Source organism: Xyrauchen texanus, chromosome 26 (genome assembly GCF_025860055.1).
Source record: "Xyrauchen texanus isolate HMW12.3.18 chromosome 26, RBS_HiC_50CHRs, whole genome shotgun sequence".
Lineage (NCBI taxonomy): Eukaryota > Metazoa > Chordata > Actinopteri > Cypriniformes > Catostomidae > Xyrauchen > Xyrauchen texanus.
Window position 1 is genome coordinate 630,001 of NC_068301.1, and position 20,398 is coordinate 650,398.

Here is a 20,398-nt window from a genome sequence, read left to right on the forward strand (position 1 = left end):
GTCACGTCGGAGGAAACGCATTTCCACCAACAACTCTGCCAACTCGCAGGAAGGCGCCCGGCTGGCACAGGAGTCTTTGGTGCAGCACAGTGGTGATGAGGATTTTCCTGCCACCCTAAACCCTCCCAACCCCGGCAGCATGTGATCTCCATGCTGTAGGGGGCGTCCTGCACTTACGGTGAAGAGCCTTGCCACATGGAAGCCCCAATTTCTACAGTGCTGTCATACAGATGTATCGCAAAACACTGCACAATACATAACAAAATACATAAGAGTCCCCAGACACACTCTCTGCCAAAACATGTTCCAATAACACTAAATTAAATACCAAGTAATTAAAATCACTAAAATAATTAAAATATATATATTTTTTCAATAAAATGGAGATCAATTATGTGTGTGTGTGATGTGTGTATGTGTGTGTGTGTGTGTGTGTGTGTGTGTGTGTGTGTGTGTGTGTGTGTGTGTGTGTGTGTGTGTGTGTGTGTGTGTAAAAATAAATGTTTTCCCACTTTGAAAAGTTAGATCGCATATTAGGATATGGAAAAAATGAAAGGGAGGGGATGGTTAAAATGCTTTACCAATAAAACTAAGCGTCGATATGAAAATAGGCAGACCATCATGGGACAGCGTTATAGGAAGCAGAAACGCTTGGTGTTGACTTCACAAATTAAAGGAGTGATCCTGTATGCCACTTGATCAATCTCAACACCCCCAAGGCTACACTCATGGCAGATCAGTCTGTTGTTCTGTATTCTTGCATTCAATAAGCAGGGTACCCAGATCACGGCTTTTGTTGGACAGAGACTCCAGCAGCGTGTGGTATTGTGGATTGGATTTCAAGCAGGATTTTAAGATTGTCCTTGTCCTTGGTTTACGGCATGCATCTTCTACCAGTGCCTTCAGAACAGATTTGAGCTCTGGTTTCTCAAGAGAGATTCTGCACATTTCCTGTAGCAAAGGGTCAGCTATTTCACAACGCAGCATGCTTTGAAGAATAGCCATCATGTGGATGCCATACTCGATCACACTCCGTTTCTTTCTCGAGGCCAGATGGTATAAATACCCTCCCTGTTGCATGGCTACCAGCTGATGTTGGGCGTTAAAGACTGGAGACCCAGAAGAGCCATGGTAAAAACAGGTGTCGTAAAACAGTCGATTTCTGTCTTTCAGCTCCTTAAAAGTGTAGCCGCTAAGTGCCTGATACAATCTTTCCTTTCCAGCTTCATCTAGTGTTTCAGAATGGTTGGTAATGTGCTCTTCTGCTTTGGCTGTGCAGTTCTCAGGCTTTATAATGGAACACAGATCAATTGACTTTACTTCACTCTCTGGGTGACCAATGATATAAATCCCTCCACTTGTCTGAGGAATGGCAAGTAAATCAATCAGTGCTGGGGGGAGTGGAGGGTGCTCCTGGGGTAGATCAAGCTCGAGTAAAGCATAGTCAATGTTTCTGTCATGAGCAACTATCTGCTTTACAAAAACATCACGCTCAGACTTTAATAATGGTTTTTCATATTTAAAGGTTACATAAACCTTTGTAATGAGGTCTGGTTGGCACTCATCCAAGATGTGGGCACATGTTAAAATGCAATTCCCAATGAAACGGAAACCTGTGCCCTGACAAACTGTGCCATCTGTTGCTGGTGCAGTGATGAAGCAGACGGATTCACTGAGTTCGGTCTGTCTTCGTATGGTGTGAATCGCAGTAAATATCTCTGTGTTTTTACCAAACTCCTGTCTCAGCAGCTCCCTGATTGGTTGCTGGTCTTTGGTCTCTTTCTTTCTTTCTTCCATTAACTTAATAAGACCATCCATTTGAGATTTGAGGATACTGTACACTTCTTTAGTGTCAGGTAGGGGGTAAAATTGACCTGTACCTCTACCTGTTCTGACTGACTGGGAATCCCCATTACCTGAACTGGGAGGCTGTAAATCTCCAGCAGTTGTGCTGGTAGACTGAGGTTCGCCAGTAGCTACACTGGGAGCCTGATGATCAGCAGTAGCCTTATTGATCGACACTGTTTTAATGAGCATCTGCTGACTGACTGGTGCCTCTTCATTTGAAACAATCAGTGTGAACTTCCTCTTATTCAGTTTATCCACAGAAACACTCAGAAAAATGTTGAAATGCGTATCAACTTCACTCAGTTGACACACCTTTGTGAAAACCACATCCTTAAATCTGCCGTCCCTGTGCAAAGCCTCCAGAACTGTCTCCCCCTTAAAGGCATAAATACACAGCGTTACACCCTGTTGGCTAATGTGTTTGTTTTTCACGATTATTCTGTTTCCACTTCCTTTGGGATCTATGTAAAAAACGATGTGTTTTTCTCTTCGAAGTGTGTTTGGATTAAAATCCTTCCTACAACTACTCTCTTCCTCACCGTCAATGAATTCGATTTTAAAACTCTCAGTGTTGGTTATAAAACTGCAGGGCAGGTGGACAGGAACAATTCCAGTCAAGCATTTCTGCCCAGTGATCAGCAGCTGGTTTCTCTTTCTGTTACTCTTCAGCTTTTTTAACTTGTGATTTTTGTTCAAGACATCCGACAGAGTTTCGTTATCATCAAAGCTTTCTTCAAATAAAGTATTGCCTGGAAGACTCATTTTGAATGATCCCTTGCTCTGGGTTCTGGTCTGTTTGAATGGAGGAGATTCCTCGTCATCTGTGCAAAGTGCTTTCTCTTCAGTCTCACGCTTGCGAAGAGAAAAAACAAAATGGAGCATTAGAAAAAAAACATCTCATTAGCTTTATTAACATTATCACTGCCCCCCATTTTCAACTATTGGTATTTATTAGAGGACCCCAGTATTGCATAACTATGACTGAAAATGGCCATGCATGTATGAAACTAACACACATTGTGATTATTTTGTAACTTACTTTAATATCCGATGCAAGGCTGGCTGTAGCTCCCCGCTCTGTGGGGTCCAGCATCTCTGCTGGTGATCTTTTAAAGAAAGAGAAACAGGACATTAATCTGCTGTTTAAACTCTCTCTCTCTCCACAGTCTCTATGACGATCAACCTATAATCCCGCCCACATTGAGGCGGCACTAAACTGCAGTGGAAATGCAAACTCAGAAAAGTAAAGCGAGTCGAGTCGAACCGTAACGTCCCGTGGAAAAGTGCCATATATATCATATTTTCTTCTCACTTTACCACAATATACAGTATTATGTATATTGTATGCTTAAAAAATATTTTATATGAACATAAAGTTTACAAAGGACAGGAGGCCATCCAGCCCATCTTGCTCGTTTGGTTGTTAGTAGCTTATTGATCCCAGAATCTCATCAAGCAGCTTCTTGAAGGATCAGCTTCAACAACATTACTGGGGAGTTCCCTCACAATTCTCTGTGTAGTGCCTCCTATTTCTGTTCTGAATGCCCTAATCTAATCTCCATTTGTGACCCCTGGTCCTTGTTTCGTTTTTCAGGTCAAAGAAGTCCCCTGGGTCGACATTGTCTATACCTTTCAAGATTTTGAATGTTTGAATCAGATATAGTATAGTCGTTGTATAGTCGTTGTTCTAGATCAGGGGTTTTCAAATTGGGTGAAAGTGAGCCTCCTCCTAGAGAACCTGAAGACAGCCGTATACACCCCCTCCCCCCAACCACCACTAATTAGGCTATTATTATTGGTACTACTAAGCTACTACAACAAAACTACTAATTTTGGGAAACTGTTAAAATTATCCTTCTGAACAGAAACTTCCACAGTCAAAAAACTAAAGGAAGTATTCTCAACAGCCCAATAACCATAGAGCCAACAAAATCTGATGAGATCAGCACGATGGACAGCTCTATTTTCTGGAAACATGTTCATTAACAGCCACAGGCTACTAACGTTATCTCAATTAAATAAGAGCTATTTTGGAGATTTTAGGCTACTTAAGCCAGTGTTTCCCAACCTTTATTCTTCCATGGTGTTACGTCCCAGGGCGTAATTATTTATGTGATACATGGGCAGTGATAGTTGTATTGCTTCCTGTGTAGGTGTTGTCTGCATTGAGGCAGTGTTTGTGGTGTTTTGCTCTCTCTTTCTCTTTCCTTCTCACTCTCTCTCTCCTCATTGCAAAGGTTAATGGACACCAGCCAACAATGGTTACCTTTTGATTGCTGCCTTGTTCTGATTGGTTGCTGGATGGAGAGCAGTCGTTCCTGCCTACATTTTTGATGAGGATGTGATTGGGCTGACTGAACTTCAATCCCCTGGTGTGCGGTTGAACAATTCAACTATACTTTGTAACATAGACGTATGTTTGTCATATTTGCCTAAGAATCAGCGTGAGGATGTTGTAAAGTTGTTAAAAAACCCTGTTTCTAAGAAAATATTTTATCTACAAAGTGACACACACACACACACACACACACACACAGCTGGAAACCTCAAGACTTTGCAAGGAAATGCACCTGTCATGAACAGACAATGAAATTAGATCTTGCACACAAACAGCAGCTTAAAGACTTCAGACTTACTTTGAGATCAATATGTTTGTGCCTTGATTGAGAAATGTATCTGCATTTTTACTAAATTTATAATTACTTTGCTTTAAATACTGATTTTTTGTTTATTCTTCCGTACCAATTAAGTAGTTTTAATGGCCTGGTGCTACAACACATGTATTACAAGGAAAATGAAATGAAGTAGGAAGTATTTAAACAAAAAGAACAGCCTTTGCTCCTGGTCCCTGATGCTCTCACACTGTAGTTTGATAAATACCACTCGAATACTTGGTGACAATTTCCTAATTTACCAGTCAGGGTTCCTGTTTCAAGTGAAAAGCTTGCAGGATACCCTCCTTCTGAATTGAGCCATTAGTAATTGTTATGAGGTGGGATTAGGGGAGCAATTGACACCAACAACTGTTAAGTGATCTGTGGGGAAAACACTTTTAATAAAAGATCTCCTTGAGAGACGGGGTAACCACTGTGAATGCCACATGGAGGTTAACCTTTAGGTACAACTAAATTAGTATAAACTGACATGTACACAGAGCATCCGGAAAGTATTCACAGCGCTTCACTTTTTCTACATTTTTTATGTTATTGCCTTATTACAAAATGGAGTAAATTCATTATTTTCCTCAAAATTCTACAAACAATACCCCATAATGACAACATGAAAGAAGTTTGTTTGAAATCTTTGAAAAAGTATTCACACCCTTTGCTCAATACTTTGTTGAAGCACTATATACTTTGGCACCAATTACAGCCTCAAGTCTTTTTGTGCATGATGCTACAAGCTTGGCACACATATTTTTGGGCAGTTTCTCCCGTTCTTCTTTGCAGGACCTCTCAAGTTCCATCAGGTTGGATGGGGAGCGTCGGTTCAGAGATGTTCAATCCGGTTCAAGTCTGGGCTCTGGCTGGGCCACTCAAGGACATTCACAGAGTTGTCCCATAGCCACTCCTTTGTTATCTTGGCTGTGTGCTTGGGGTCGTTGTCCTGTTGGAAGATGAACCTTCGCCCCAGTCTGAGGTCCAGAGCGCTCTGGAGCAGGTGTTCATCAAGGATGTCTCTGTACATTGCTGCATTCATCTTTCCCTTGATCCTGACTAGTCTCCCAGTTCCTGCCGCTGAAAAAAATCCCCACAGCATGATGCTGCCACCACCATGCTTCACTGTAGGGATGGGATTGGGCAGGTGATGAGCGGTGCCTGTTTCCTCCAGACATGACGTTTGCCATTCAGGCCAAAGAGTTCAATCTTTTATTCCTCATGGTCTGAGAGTCCTTTAGGTGCCTTTTGGCAAGCTCGGGTCGGGCACTGTACTCTTTCCAAATCATGTCCAATCAACTGAATTTACCACAGGTGGACTCCAATCAAGTTGTAGAAACAACTTGGTGAAAAAAAATCATAATCTCATAGTGATTAAAAGTAAGTTCCTATACTCTGCAATCAACAGGTGATCCCGAACTTCTGAATACGTGACTATGCCATACCTTGATACCTCTGCACCAGAGGTCTCCGAGGAGAAATTGCTGCTACTATTGGTCTGCTTTTTTCCTGCCATGGTTTATGCTCCCCGATTGGTGCCGCTGGTCTGGATCGGTCCCAAGTTCTGTGTTCTGAAATGGAAAATGGGTCAATGACAAATAAGGGTTGGCAAGATGAGCAATTAAAAAAATCTATAAATACTTGTTTTAAAAGCATGCGAAGGGTTTGTTCAAAAGTACATTTTGTATTTGTGTTAGTTTCATGTCATTTTAAATGACATTTGCACCATTTTTCACAAAAGGTAACACTGAATGCGCCTAAAAACCTCAAGTGGTGTAACCACAAATGAATGAGAAATATTACACATTTTATCCACCTAAAGTATATGTAAGTGTAGTCATCAAAATAATTACTTTATTTTAAAATTCAATATGAAAATAGATTTTATTAGGATTATCTCTATATTTTAATTGTATGTGTTTGTGCAATATTGAGTGGGACATATGCTGAAAGCACCTCTGTTTTCTAATTAATCTTTGACAAATGATGTACAAATAAAAAATAAACATTACACTGCAATAGATGAGTACATTTTATTCCACATTAATTTTCCTGTATATTGTCACATTTTTATATATCATTTCCATGGTACAGGTGACCTTTGCATGGAATTGCCCTCTATTATATTGTATTAATTGTGAATTTTTATCTTTGAGTCACGTTTCTCCCATCACTGTATATTTGGAGTTTGAGGTATTTTAAAGCTGCTGTTATTGTTCAACAGGAGACGTCAGTAGTATTTACTGAATGTAATATTAACTTTAATCAGCATCATAAACTACTGATATTTGACAAAACTGGCCTCTAACAGGCAGGCTTGTAACCGGTTACACCATTTGACATTTCAATTTAAAATCTAATTGGACAGGCATTATCGTGGACACAAGCACATGTTAAAGTAAATAACCTATTCATGTTTAAAATGATGATAAATGACCACTGTTTTACTGACATACCTGACCGTAAACAGATCAAATTATCCTGAATATTTTAAAGAGAGTTACTAATGTTTTATGCAGCAGTTAGGGTCATCGGGGGTCTTTCTCTGTGATGTCATTTCCTGTCACATGTTCTTCTTGAATGGTGGTTACTCCAACTTGACACTTCAGGAAAGTGACTTGACTGACAGGATCCCCCAAATTAATTGTAGTTTCAGAACAATGGTATTCCATTATTTTAATTTACTATTAAATAGTTCTAATGTAAGATTATGCCAAACTAGATGATAGGGTATTTTATTGAGAATTTCACCTTTAAGCAAGTTTAAGGATTTGGTACAATGTTTTTATGGTTACACCACATTGACATTTTTGCCATCATCCGCCAAATATTCTCTCAAAATTGATGAAACCACAACTTTTAGACTTGGTCCTCAAAAAAAATTATGTATGCAAGTAATTTGTACATTTATTTTCACATTTGAACCCTTTTAAATTGAACTAAACCATATGGACACAAAAGACTTCCGTGACGTCATTGACCCAAATATCAAACCAAAAAGGAAACAAAGAAGCAAAGACAGGTTCTTCTGGTCTTCTGTATGATTTATTAGCAGACAGTCTTTGTTTGGTAATGCACAGCAAAAACACAGCTGCTGTCGCCTCCCCAGATTCATAGTAATAATAATAATATTTAATTTCTATAGATATCCCAAAGCGCTTAACAGTACAAAAGCCAATAAAAACAAGGAGGTCACATACAGTATAATTCGTTTTTATTCTAGTCCCTTTACAGCAGGGGTGCCCACACTATTTTGTGTGATGATCTACTTTTAAATGACCCACTCAATAAGATCTACTAACTAAAAAACACAGTTTCATTTAAAATAAGAAAATGCTTGTTGGGACTACTGCATGTATCCCTACATGGAATTCATCTTCTAATTAATAAACAAATATATATAATAATGTTCAATGTTGATATCATTCAGTTTTAACACTAAACCCAAAAACACCTACAGCACAATAGATTACAATAGTCAGGGCGCGAAATTGCGATGCTACTGCCCGGATTAGCTACTGTCTGATTCCATTCAGTTTTGCCTAATCCGGGCAGTAGCGTCGCAATTTCGCGCTCTGTTCTCAGAATTCCTTGGAAGGCGCGTATGCGCAAACCTAGTTGTCATGGCAACTGAATAAACAAAACCCTCACCTGGTCAATATTTACTCGTCAAGTGCAAGTCAGACAGAAACTAAAAGAAGGAAAGACATTATATTTATTTTTATTAAAATTTAACGAAAGTACATTTACATTGTGTGCGATCTACCAGCATTGCCTTTGCGATCGACTGTTAGATCGCGATCGACGTATTGGGAACCCCTGCTAAAAAATATTTTCACGTGACTTCCTTTCTTCGAACTCTAATTACCAAAGGAAGATGTTGAATTTTACCTTCGTAATGATCTCGATTGTACGGAGCCCCCGAAGTGACCTGTGCAAAAAAAAAAATCTAAGAGACTTTCGCGTGCGCACGAAAAACTTGCTGTACACAAAGCGAGGCACGCACCTTCCGGGGCAGTCTAGCAGCTAATATATAATATATATATGTGTATTTGTATAGTCTAGCACTATTATATATTACAAAAAAAGATCGTATTATGTAGGACTATCTGTGTTCGCTTGGCGCTCCATTTGATCCATATTATTCTATTTTATTCAATACATTTTTAGGGTGATGACGCCATAAAATATGACGACAGACATTAGAAGCTTCATTCTAAAACCTCAATAGAAGTTTTGAATGTAAATATGACATGACATTTGGTACAGTCTAGTTTGAACGGTCAGAATGACCGCTATGGCCAATCCAGTCCCGGCGCCATGGGCGGGCATTGGGGGACCTGGCCCGCCCTGTGAGTCACTAGTGCCCGCCCTGGAAGATCCTGTCTCCCTTCATCAACTCTACGTCACGTCTCACATCTCATTTAATCGCGATCTCACAAAGCTCTTTTATTATGCAGCATGCAGAATTCAGCACTGAACAAAAACTCCAACGTTTTGAGCGGTGAGTGGATTTGATCTGAAATGCCTCTGATTGGCCATTGCGTTTTAGAAATCAACACATATGTCTGTGATTGGCTACATTGCACAACGCTGCACAAACACGTTATAATGAGAACATCTACTTATGCTTGCGACTGTAAATCGTTATTTTGTTTAGATGTTCTTATTTGTAGATCATTCTGGTGAATGATAATGTTTGCTAATTGTATGGACACTACAAGACACTGTACTGGACGAAGTGCGCTTGCGCATTAGTTCTGCTGTCCAGCGTGCACATGCTCCCCCCGCCAGGTTGATAATATAGTTTGTTGCATGTAGTTGCATAAGTTCATTATACTCGGAAAGCTTTCTGTAATAAATACATTCGACTGGATTCAAAGAACGGACTCATCACTCATTTCAACATGGTGTCAGAAGATATGAAACGGATCTATCGCCTGTGAGTTTCACACGTTTTTTTCTGAGAAATAACGTCAAGTTAAAAGTTACGAATAAAGACGTGATGGCGGATGGATTTCGCAGACCAGATCCCCTCGGTTTTGACGGGAACCTTGCTGAGAATTGGCGGATTTTTGAACAAGAATATGATATATTCATTGCAGCGGCGCACTCTGACAAGCCTGCCAAAACAAAGGCATATATTCTCCTCAATCTAGCAGGAGCGGAGGCCATCGAACGTGAGCGTTCATTTGTTTACACAGCAGAGGTGAGGGCGCCAGGTGAAGCTGGAGCCGTTGTCGTTCCAGCTGAGTCTAGAGAAGACCCCGAGTGTTTGAAACGGAAATTTCGGGAGGTATGCAACCCTCAACATAACAAAACTATGGAGAGACACAAGTTTCATTCACGAAATCAAAAGCAAGGTGAGACTATCGAATCTTACATAAGTGATTTAAGGATCAAAGCTAGCAGTTGTCACTTTGGAAACCTGGCAGATGAACTGATATGTGACAGAATAGTATGTGGCATCAGGAATGACAGTATAAGAAAGGCTTTGCTACGTGATAGTGAATTAACTCTAACTAAAGCCATTACAATCTGCCGCATTTATGAGATGACTGAGGAAAATAATAGAACTCTAGCCATGCCCCAAACAGCCACCACTGTTGACGCAATTCAGCCAAATCCCAGTGGGTGGCAACAGAGGTCAAGATATAAATCTCAAGCAGTCAAATATGAGACAAAATCCATTACAAACTGCAGCAATTGTGGAAGCAGCCATGCTGCACAGAGAGACAAATGTCCTGCTTTTGGCCAGCAATGCCATAACTGTAAAAAATTAAATCATTATAAAAAATGCTGCAAGTCCATGTCACACCGTCAAGGCTATGAAAAGAAAAGTTATGCAAAACACAAAGACTATAGAAAACCTGTGTACCAGTTAGAGCTGGAAAAGCCAGACAACAGTGCCAGTGATGACACTTTTTATGTGGATGGTGTCAAACTCGACGACAAGTGTGTAAACACCATCACTCCTCAGACAGAAGGAAAGGATGAAGGATTTGTTACACTGCACATACATAACAAGCCCTTTGAGATGAAAGTTGATACAGGTGCTAGGTGTAACGTATTGTCAAAAGATGCCTTCCAACTGCTTGCTGACGGTGAACGACCAATGAAATGCACCAAAGACACCAACTTAGTGGCTTATGGAGGCAGCAAAATAGAGACTACTGGAATAGTTACACTGCCTTGTTGCTTAGATGGACAGCAACACACACTACCTTTTTCCTAGTGGACCGAGATGTAGTGCCACTACTGGGATTTCGTGCATGTGTGCGCTTAGGAATTGTCACAATGAGCCCTCACGTTCATCAGGTCAGCACCGAGAGCGATGCTGATTTCACTAAACAGATTTTCGCACAATACAAAGATGTGTTCAGTGAGGAGCTCGGAAAACTCCCTATCACATACTCTATGACACTGGATCCAACTGTACAACCAGTGGTTCGTCCAGCACACCGCATCCCAGTGGCAATGCAGACACGAAGTCAAAGCCGAGCTTGACAGCATGCAGAATAAAGGCGTCATAACCACAGTTTCTGAACCTACTGACTGGGTTTCAGTCCATGGTGGCAACACATAAAAAGGACAAACAAGAAATCAGACTGTGTATCAATCCAAAAGACCTCAACACTGCTCTGAAGAGACCCCATTATCCAATGCGTAGCGTTGAGGAAGTTGCGACCCAGATGTCAGGTGCTACAGTGTTCTCTGTGCTAGATGCAAGGAGCTCATTCTGGCAAATACGTCTGGATCACAAGTCATCAATGCTGACCACATTCAGCACACCTTTTGGCCGCTATAGATTCCTTCAGTATGCCTTTTGGCATAAGCTCAGCAAGCGAAGTTTTCCAGCGCTCGATGGAACAACTGTTTGCTGGATATCCGTGTGCTATTATAGTAGATGACATCATCATAGGAGGTTGTGATGCTATAGAACATGATGCCAATCTAAAACAGGTGCTCGACCGGGCCCGAGAGATAAACCTCAGGCTGAACCGTCTCAAATGCAAGTTCCGCCTGAACCAGGTCTGTTATGTGGGTCACATATTTACAAAGGAGGGCCTAAAAGCCGACCCTGCCAAGACTGCAGCTATCACAGATATGCCAGTCCCTCAGGATGTCCCAACCATGCAGCGATTCCTTGGTATGGTGAACTATCTTGGGAAGTTCATCCCAAACCTCAGCGAGATTGCAGCGCCTCTGAGACAGCTCACACACAAAGACACTGCATGGAGCTGGTTTCCTCAGCATCAGCAGGCGTTTGACCATCTTAAGTCATGCCTATCCAGTGCACCAGTCTTATCCTACTATGATGTGAGAAAAGCAGTTACACTGACCTGTGATGCGTCATGTTACTTACTTGGTGCTGCATGTTTACAGGAGGAGAGACCAGTCGCCTATGCGTCTCGTACACTCACTGACACGGAAACGCGATATGCTCAAATCGAGAAGGAGCTGTTGGCAGTGGTGTTTGCATGTACCAAATTCAAGGATTATGTGTATGGGAAGCCCACGGTCATTGAAACCGACCATCAACCCCTCGTCACAATCCTAAAGAAGCCCATCCACACTGCTCCTGCCCGACTGCAAAGGATGCTACTACAGTTACAAGCCTATGATATCACACTGGTCTACAAGAAGGGTAAGCACATGTACCTAGCCGACACCCTATCACGAGCTCCAAACAAAGCTGTCTCACAATGCCCAGCTACCAATAACACATTTGAGGTGATGTCGGTCAGCTACATCTCAACTAACCGACTAGAGGAGCTCCGGACCCACACAGCACAGGATCAGGTGCTACAAATTCTTAGCAAAACCATTCAACACGGATGGCCTGACAAAGAACGCAGCGTTCACCCATCCATACGTTCATTCTTCCCTTACAGAGATGAGCTGGTTGTGGAAGATGGAATAGTTATTAAGGGCCACAAAACAGTTATTCCCCACTCACTGCACCGGGAATATATCAATATTGTACATAGAGGTCACCCAGGCTTAGAGTCAACCAGACGCAGGGCCAGGAGCACTGTTTTTTGGCCGTCAATGAACAAAGACATTGCAGAAGAATTGCTATCATGCTCCGTCTGCAACAGCACCAGACCACCAGTTTCAAGGATTTCGCTGAGCAGTGGGATTTCATTCATGTTACCAGCAGCCCGGCATATCCACAGTCAAACGGACTGGCAGAAAGAGCAGTCCGTAGTGCCAAACAACTGATGGAAAAATCTCACAGAGATGGGACTGATGTGTATCTAAATCTGCTGAACATCAGGAACATTCCCCGTGACCAAGCATTGGGCTCACCTGCAGAACGTCTGATGTCACGGCAGACACGCTCAACTCTTCCTGTCAGCACCAGACTGCTGGAGCCAGCCCCGAAGAACACAAAGCGGGTCACTGCCCAACTAAAAAATAAAAGACTCATTCAAAAGCGATACTACGATGCATCAAGCCACCCACTACAGCCGCTTGCAGAGGGACAAGTTGTTAGGATGCAGACCATCAAGGGACACGACCACTTGGGCACTGTGAAGGAAGTGTGCAAGGAACCACGTTCCTACATCATCGAGTCCGATGGAGGAACCTACAGAAGAAATCGTCGTCACATCCTTCCTGTTGCTGAGCCATCACCACGACAGATCAACTCTGAAGACTTTGATCGTCAGTATGCCGGTCCAGCTGCTCCAGACAGTTTCCCATCCACACCACATGCATCTCAAGAGACCCAGGTAACACCTCTGCCCACTAGCGAGCAGCAGAGGCCTGTTGTTCAATCTCCAAAGAAGGTAACACCAGGTAACACACTGTATGTGACACGCTCAGGTCGTGGTCTGCAGGCCTAATCCAAAGTATGAACAATGAATATTTAGCTGTTATGGGCTGCGAGCCAAAGACATTGAAGAAAAAAAAAGAGAGAAAAAATAAGACTATTTCTGGTTGTAGTGCTTAGCATAAGCCTTATGTTTAAAAAAAAAAATTTAAAAAAACAAACAACCTGCATTTAAATATTTTGTTCATTTGATATTGTGTTTAGCTACCACTTAATGCAATGGATTCACATACAATTGTTAAAATGTTTTGTATTTTAAAAGACAAGTGTTTCAATAGAAAATGGAATTGTTATAGTTTGTAAGTTAGTGTCTATTTTTAATATTCTGTTTGCCGTAGAAGACACTAACTAAAGAAAGGGGATGTAGATCATTCTGGTGAATGATAATGTTTGCTAATTGTATGGACACTACAAGACACTGTACTGGACGAAGTGCGCTTGCGCATTAGTTCTGCTGTCCAGCGTGCACATGCTCCCCCCGCCAGGTTGATAATATAGTTTGTTGCATGTAGTTGCATAAGTTCATTATACTCGGAAAGCTTTCTGTAATAAATACATTCGACTGGATTCAAAGAACGGACTCATCACTCATTTCAACATTATTGCTTTTGTGCAATAGACGAATAACAATGTATTTATTTTTGGATGTTTTATTTAGATAGGGAGTCCCACGAATCGTTTTATTCTCCCGCAACCCATTACCGCCCCCGACCGCACTCGACCATCAAATCTAGTCGTAAATGTTAGTAGTCCCGCGGGAGTCGACCAACCACCAGTCCTTGCTTGTTTGCACTTTTATTTATATTTTTTATCAATAGGCTACTGTAACTTTCGTTACAAGTTGGTAAGTTGTCGTTTTGTACATGATGAATAAACTCCTGAATAAAAATAAAAATGTGTTTGGTCTGATTTAAAAAATAATATTTTTAAATGGATTTGATTGGTTTGTCGATAGTGAGCGCGGGAATGTTTGTTTGTGTCCTAAGCATAGTAGCGCTTAATAACGATAGCTGTTATTTTTTTTTTAAACAACTATGCTGAGCTATTTCGTGTGACAGTTACCATGGATATACGGCGTTTCTTTAATCAAAGACCACCAAAGTTGGCAGAAGAGAGCAGCGAGGTAAGGGGAGAAGACCCAGGGTGTAGCAGTTCACAAGAGGTCGATCCAACACTGCAGAAGCCATTCCAGCGATACTAGTTGGTCTAACGGTACTTGCCAAAGCCATAGCCTCAAGCAAGGGACGTCACGGCCACAGCTGGCAGGCGGTTATGGGGTGCCGTTTGTAAAGTGGCTCACGCTGAAAATAACAGCAACATTTTGTCACATTTAGCTTCAAACAATGTTTAAAAATCTGGTATGAATTTTTGACGGTCACTTTTTAGCACATTTACAACAATATTTGTTAACATAGAGATATTTTAAATAGTTAAATCTAAATATTAAATGCTACACTTAAATGTTAAATGTTAAATATAAATGTTAAATATAAATATAAATGCTAAATATAAATATAAATGTTAAATATAAATATAAATGTTATATCTAAATGTTAAATATAAATCTAAATGTTAAATATAAATATAAATGTTATATCTAAATATTAAATATAAATCTAAATGTTAAATCTAAATGTTAAATCTAAATGTTAAATATAAATGTTAAATATAAATATAAATATAAATGTTAAATTTAAATGTTAAATATAAATATAAATCTAAATGTTAAATCTAAATGTTAAATCTAAATGTTAAATCTAAATGTTACATCTAAATGTTTCGTGTGAAACTAAATATTTAGCTAATATGCAAATTTAAATGCCGGTAACCGGAAGTGCCAAAATAAAAGCTCGAGGAGGTCAGTGGGTAGTGTCAAATAACGAATAAAAAACATCTCATCAGGGGAAATGGACTCTTGGACATGGATTATCATGATAAAAACTAACTAAAAGAATAAGCACGTTTGGATAAACTGTAACTGTAAACAGTAGACTACTTTGAGGTTTTAGTGTCACTTTTATGAAAGATGAGGGACTTATGACCTGTGGCCATTATAGCCAGCCACGAGGGGCTCACTTCGACTGATCTGTCATGTTTGCTTGCATAAAGGCCAGCAAGAGCCAATCCCTACCCGCCCCTGACCAGGAAAGGTACTGTCGGTCATGGCCGCTCTGTGAAGATGTCAAACGAATCGGCGTTAGCCGAGAACATCGGCAGAGCCGTCCTGGCGGCTATACAAAAATTTTCAACAGCGACAGCAACAGCCTCTGGGACACCACAGAACACCTCAGTAAGTATGTTTTCCAAATCACGTAGCGTTGGATTCTTGTTAAGGCTAACTTTACGAAACTAGCTAAGTAGAGATTTGCTACTAGCACCAATGCACTTTATGTGTAACACATTTGATTCTATAAGCCGTAAAATTCACACCGGTTAAGTGACGCAGTGGGATGAACTCTTGAGTAAATAAATGTGAGTTCAAGATTATGTGAAGATGGTCTGAGCAGCAAAGCACACATTATATAATTTAGCGTAACAGCTAACGGAGGCTCACAAATGACACTGTAAATTGTCGGTCAAATGGAAATCTGCCTCTGTCCTCAGTCAGACATCTCACCTTGGTTTACCTGCTGGCATTTGCTCACAAGATAAAACCCGTTCTCTGCTTGGCTAGGAGAGAGAAAGAGTAATGCTGATGGAGGACAGAGGCAGTCACAATGATAAATACATTTAATCTAATGTTAATAAAGTACCAGAGTCAGAGTGCATACTGTTAAAAAACATAAAATGTATCTCTCTTTGTTTGCCAATCTCAACCCTGGTTTTTGACTGCTGGGCATATAAACATTAAAAACACATGGAATGTCTAATAATAATAATAATAATGTTGAATAATAAATAATGTTGCCCATATTTTGCTTTTGTCTCTTCAGGCTCCCACCACCTACAGTAACACACTGGGGCCAGCCACACCCACCACCTCCACTGGGACATCATATCGCTCGGTATACTAAGTATCGGTATACTAAGTGTCAGATACAGTCTCACAGAGGTAAACACTTTTTGTAATTAACATCCACAAACAGGAATATCGTTTATAACAATCAGAAACCACATGGAAACCAGAGCTGATAGCTCCATCAATCCTTTTATACTTAAACGTACAGCCAAACATTAAGTCCTTAAACTATAATGAACTGAAAGGGACTACGGTTGCACACTCTTGTTCAAGTACAGCTTTAAAATTACTGAGGTGTTCTGTGGTGTCCCAGAGGCTGTTGCTGTCGCTGTTGAAAATTTTTGTATAGCCGCCAGGACGGCTCTGCCGATGTTCTCGGCTAACGCCGATTCGCTTGACATCTTCACAGAGCGGCCATGACCGACAGTACCTTTCCTGGTCAGGGGCGGTAGGGATTGGCTCTTGCTGGCCTTTATGCAAGCAAACATGACAGATCAGTCGAAGTGAGCCCCTCGTGGCTGGCTATAATGGCCACAGGTCATAAGTCCCTCATCTTTCATAAAAGTGACACTAAAACCTCAAAGTAGTCTACTGTTTACAGTTACAGTTTATCCAAACGTGCTTATTCTTTTAGTTAGTTTTTATCATGATAATCCATGTCCAAGAGTCCATTTCCCCTGATGAGATGTTTTTTATTCGTTATTTGACACTACCCACTGACCTCCTCGAGCTTTTATTTTGGCACTTCCGGTTACCGGCATTTAAATTTGCATATTAGCTAAATATTTAGTTTCACACGAAACATTTAGATGTAACATTTAGATGTAACATTTAGATTTAACATTTAGATTTAACATTTAGATTTAACATTTAGATTTATATTTATATTTAACATTTAAATTTAACATTTATATTTATATTTATATTTAACATTTATATTTAACATTTAGATTTAACATTTAGATTTAACATTTAGATTTATATTTAATATTTAGATATAACATTTATATTTATATTTAACATTTAACATTTAGATTTATATTTAACATTTAGATATAACATTTATATTTATATATAACATTTATATTTATATTTAGCATTTATATTTATATTTAACATTTATATTTAACATTTAACATTTAAGTGTAGCATTTAATATTTAGATTTAACTATTTAAAATATCTCTATGTTAACAAATATTGTTGTAAATGTGCTAAAAAGTGACCGTCAAAAATTCATACCAGATTTTTAAACATTGTTTGAAGCTAAATGTGACAAAATGTTGCTGTTATTTTCAGCGTGAGCCACTTTACAAACGGCACCCCATAGGCGGTTGACTGTGAGATGCGTTCTGTTTCTGCTGGGATCTTTGTTTTAAAATAGAACAAAAAGTCAATCTTGCATCTAAAATATAAGTGACTTAATGTGAATTACTTGTTTATTGAACTGTCGAAATCAGTGTTACATTTTCAATCGTGATGGTATTCAGCACTTGGTTGTATGGTGTTGCTTCATGTTATAAATATAAAAACTAACTTACACATTTTGAATTTTTTACCGCAGTATGCTAACTGAGTTTCTTTGTGTGAGCTGCAGTTAGGCCTGTTTGTTTCATCGAGAGGCTGCGCGAGCCTAAACCGCACAAATATTTAGCGTCAGTTATGAATTTGAATAGCGTCAGTACATTATGTAACAGGCTACTATCGATCATTATCATTGTATCATACATATTCAATTCATAATCGGTCATATCATTTAATGTTATTAGGGAATTAGGTTTATCTCAGTTGTGCCCCCCTGAAAAAAATGTAATGCCCGTCCGTGAATTTGTGTCTGGCGCCGGGTCTGTAACAATCTAGTAGTTATAGACTTCCGGTAGTTCTCGTGTTAAATGCAAGTACAAGTCTTGATTAGTGTCCTTTGGAAGATCAAAGCGTGTCTCAGCCATGACAGTATAACAAATGTCATAGACAGTAATGTCTTTGTATTGAAGGCCAAGTTTAAAATATATCTCTATAAATTCATGCGCATCCTCAGTATCTTTGAGTAAATGAATGATGGCAATGACGCAATCGGAAAAGAGCTATACAGACACCGGAAACTGTAACGCGTGCGCGCGCGAAAGTCTCTTAGATTTTTTTTTTTGCACAGGTCACTTCGTGGGCTCCGTACGATTGATTTAACAAACGACATGCATTGATCTCCCCTGATTTGATGTTGTTCTGCACTTATTGCTGAATTCAGCTTCCTCACTTCCTCATTGCTTTACTTTAGTTTCTATTCTAGTGCTATTAGTCTCATTTAAACAATGTTTCTCTTGACCTGTTATGCAGCGGTTAATGGCTTAAACTATCAGGCAGTTCAACTATTCATTAAAGGTTAAGCAAAGTGGAAAATAAAAAAAACTAGATATGCCCTAAATATATATCAGTTCAACACCTAAACCCTCCCAAAGTGAATCACAGTTCTTACCTTTTCTGTGAGGTAATTTCAACCCTGATCCTGAATCCTGTACAGTATAAACTTCAAACAAGTCCCTTATCCGAGAGATTACTTCAACGTGTGGTGAAATGCAGTTATTTATCTGTGTTTGCTGCTGTTGTAACCACACCTCCTAGGTCAGTGGTTCTCAAGTGTGGTGCGCAGACTCCCTCTAGTGGTACGCAGAGGAATCACTGAATTTCGATCTCACCGGTGAGTGCATGACTTACCAAAGACCAACTGATAAATTCAAACTGTGCTTTCGCGCGTTGTCTGGCGCTGAGCCAGTGACGTACCCGCTCAGTGGAGTCATATCATTCACAACTATTCAGTGTTTTCATCCACATAATGTTTATTTTAGGTTTCAGACATTTAAATTCACATAAGTACTAAAAAAAAACAATATATTTAGAGTTTGTAAAATACACACTGATTTTTTTTTTTTTTTTTTCATTTTTAAAAATAAACTTTATTAGATCATTTCAGTAGTGAGGAATTTTTTTGTTAAGTGAACAGATAAACAAAAATCAAAAGGTTATGGAAGCGGCAATAATATACCTATCCATTATAATCAGGTGGCGCCCATCGCGCATAGAGCTCAACTAACATGATCATTATAAAGGTGATGTTTATAAAGGTAATGCTATAGTATAGCTAACAAATTCGTGAATATTTTGAATAAAAAAGGAAATAAAAGCAGACCATCGGTCATTCAGTGGCTGTGGTCACGTGACAAGCAATGACGCGTCACCATGGAAACAATAAAGTGACGCGTTCTATAACGGTTGCCTTGAAAAACGCACACTTGAGGGCAGCGAATTTTGTGAAAGGTTGGATGATAAAATTATGAAAAGTTCAAAACCTGAGACTAAAGCTGACCTCCATTGACCCAGACATCTCAGGACTGTGTTCACAGACACACCCATCACATTAAGCTCATGTTAGTTGTCAGCAACATGTACTTTTAAGTACAATACATTTTCATTTAATCTTTAAGTACAGTTTTTATTTCACTTTTAGGTGCAATACATTTTAATTTAATCATTATTTAATTTGTATTTTATTTACCTCTATGTAAGCAGCACAGTGCAGTGTTGATGTAAAAACTGTGTTGTTACAATGTTCAAAGTGGCAATAATAAATGTTCTTATTATAAATAAAACTGTCTGGTTTTTGAGCTGTGCATAACTGTAGCTGAATAGTTAGGCCTACTACTACTGTATTTTACTGTAACACAAAATGATCGGAAAAAACAATAATTAAAAAGACAAAAATGTCTCGAAGGTCACACAAGGGTTAAATAAAAATGACATATATAATATATATGGCATGATGGTAATAGTATGGTATTCTTTGCAGTACCATTGGATATATCCAGGTATTATTTTAAGAGTCCATTACAGTGTACCATAGTATACCAATAAAGACAGTTGCAGTTGGGCTCAATATCAACACAACAGACTCCTCTGGATGAAAGCATCAATCTCAGTGTCACTAAAGCACATGGCACAAAATAACCTTTCACCTGTCACCGGTCACTCCAGGTGTGTCTAAGGGGAACACAAGAACACTTCATCTGTATTGCATTACAAGATTAACAGTTTTCCAATAAAT

General features: G+C 39.6%; 1 protein-coding gene and 1 long non-coding RNA gene across 3 annotated transcripts in view; one reads left to right on the forward strand and one right to left on the reverse strand.

The window, feature by feature from the left end:
- LOC127619721 (uncharacterized) overlaps positions 1-20,398 on the forward strand; it is a 46,683-nt gene that overhangs the window by 19,932 nt on the left and 6,353 nt on the right. The gene's annotated exons all lie outside the window — the stretch shown is intronic.
- LOC127619706 (serine protease FAM111A-like) lies at positions 414-19,965 on the reverse strand. The gene is made up of 4 exons (XM_052092661.1): positions 18,776-19,965; positions 5,951-6,076; positions 2,888-2,954; positions 414-2,700 (listed from the first exon to the last, which is right to left on the reverse strand). The coding sequence occupies exons 2-4, from the start codon at positions 6,019-6,021 to the stop codon at positions 727-729; spliced, it is 2,112 nt and encodes a 703-aa protein (XP_051948621.1). The 5' UTR covers positions 6,022-6,076; positions 18,776-19,965; the 3' UTR covers positions 414-726.

What these genes read in the sequence shown, in the direction of transcription:
- LOC127619706 (XM_052092661.1), bottom strand. Translation starts at nt 6,021, where the DNA reads ATGGCAGGAAAAAAGCAGACCAATAGTAGCAGCAATTTCTCCTCGGAG. An exon ending in TCTGGTGCAGAGGTATCAAG is followed by an intron (nt 2,955 to 5,950) that starts GTATGGCATAGT and finishes TTTCTTTAAAAG; the next exon opens with ATCACCAGCAGAGATGCTGG. An exon ending in GCCTTGCATCGGATATTAAA is followed by an intron (nt 2,701 to 2,887) that starts GTAAGTTACAAA and finishes TCTCTTCGCAAG; the next exon opens with CGTGAGACTGAAGAGAAAGC.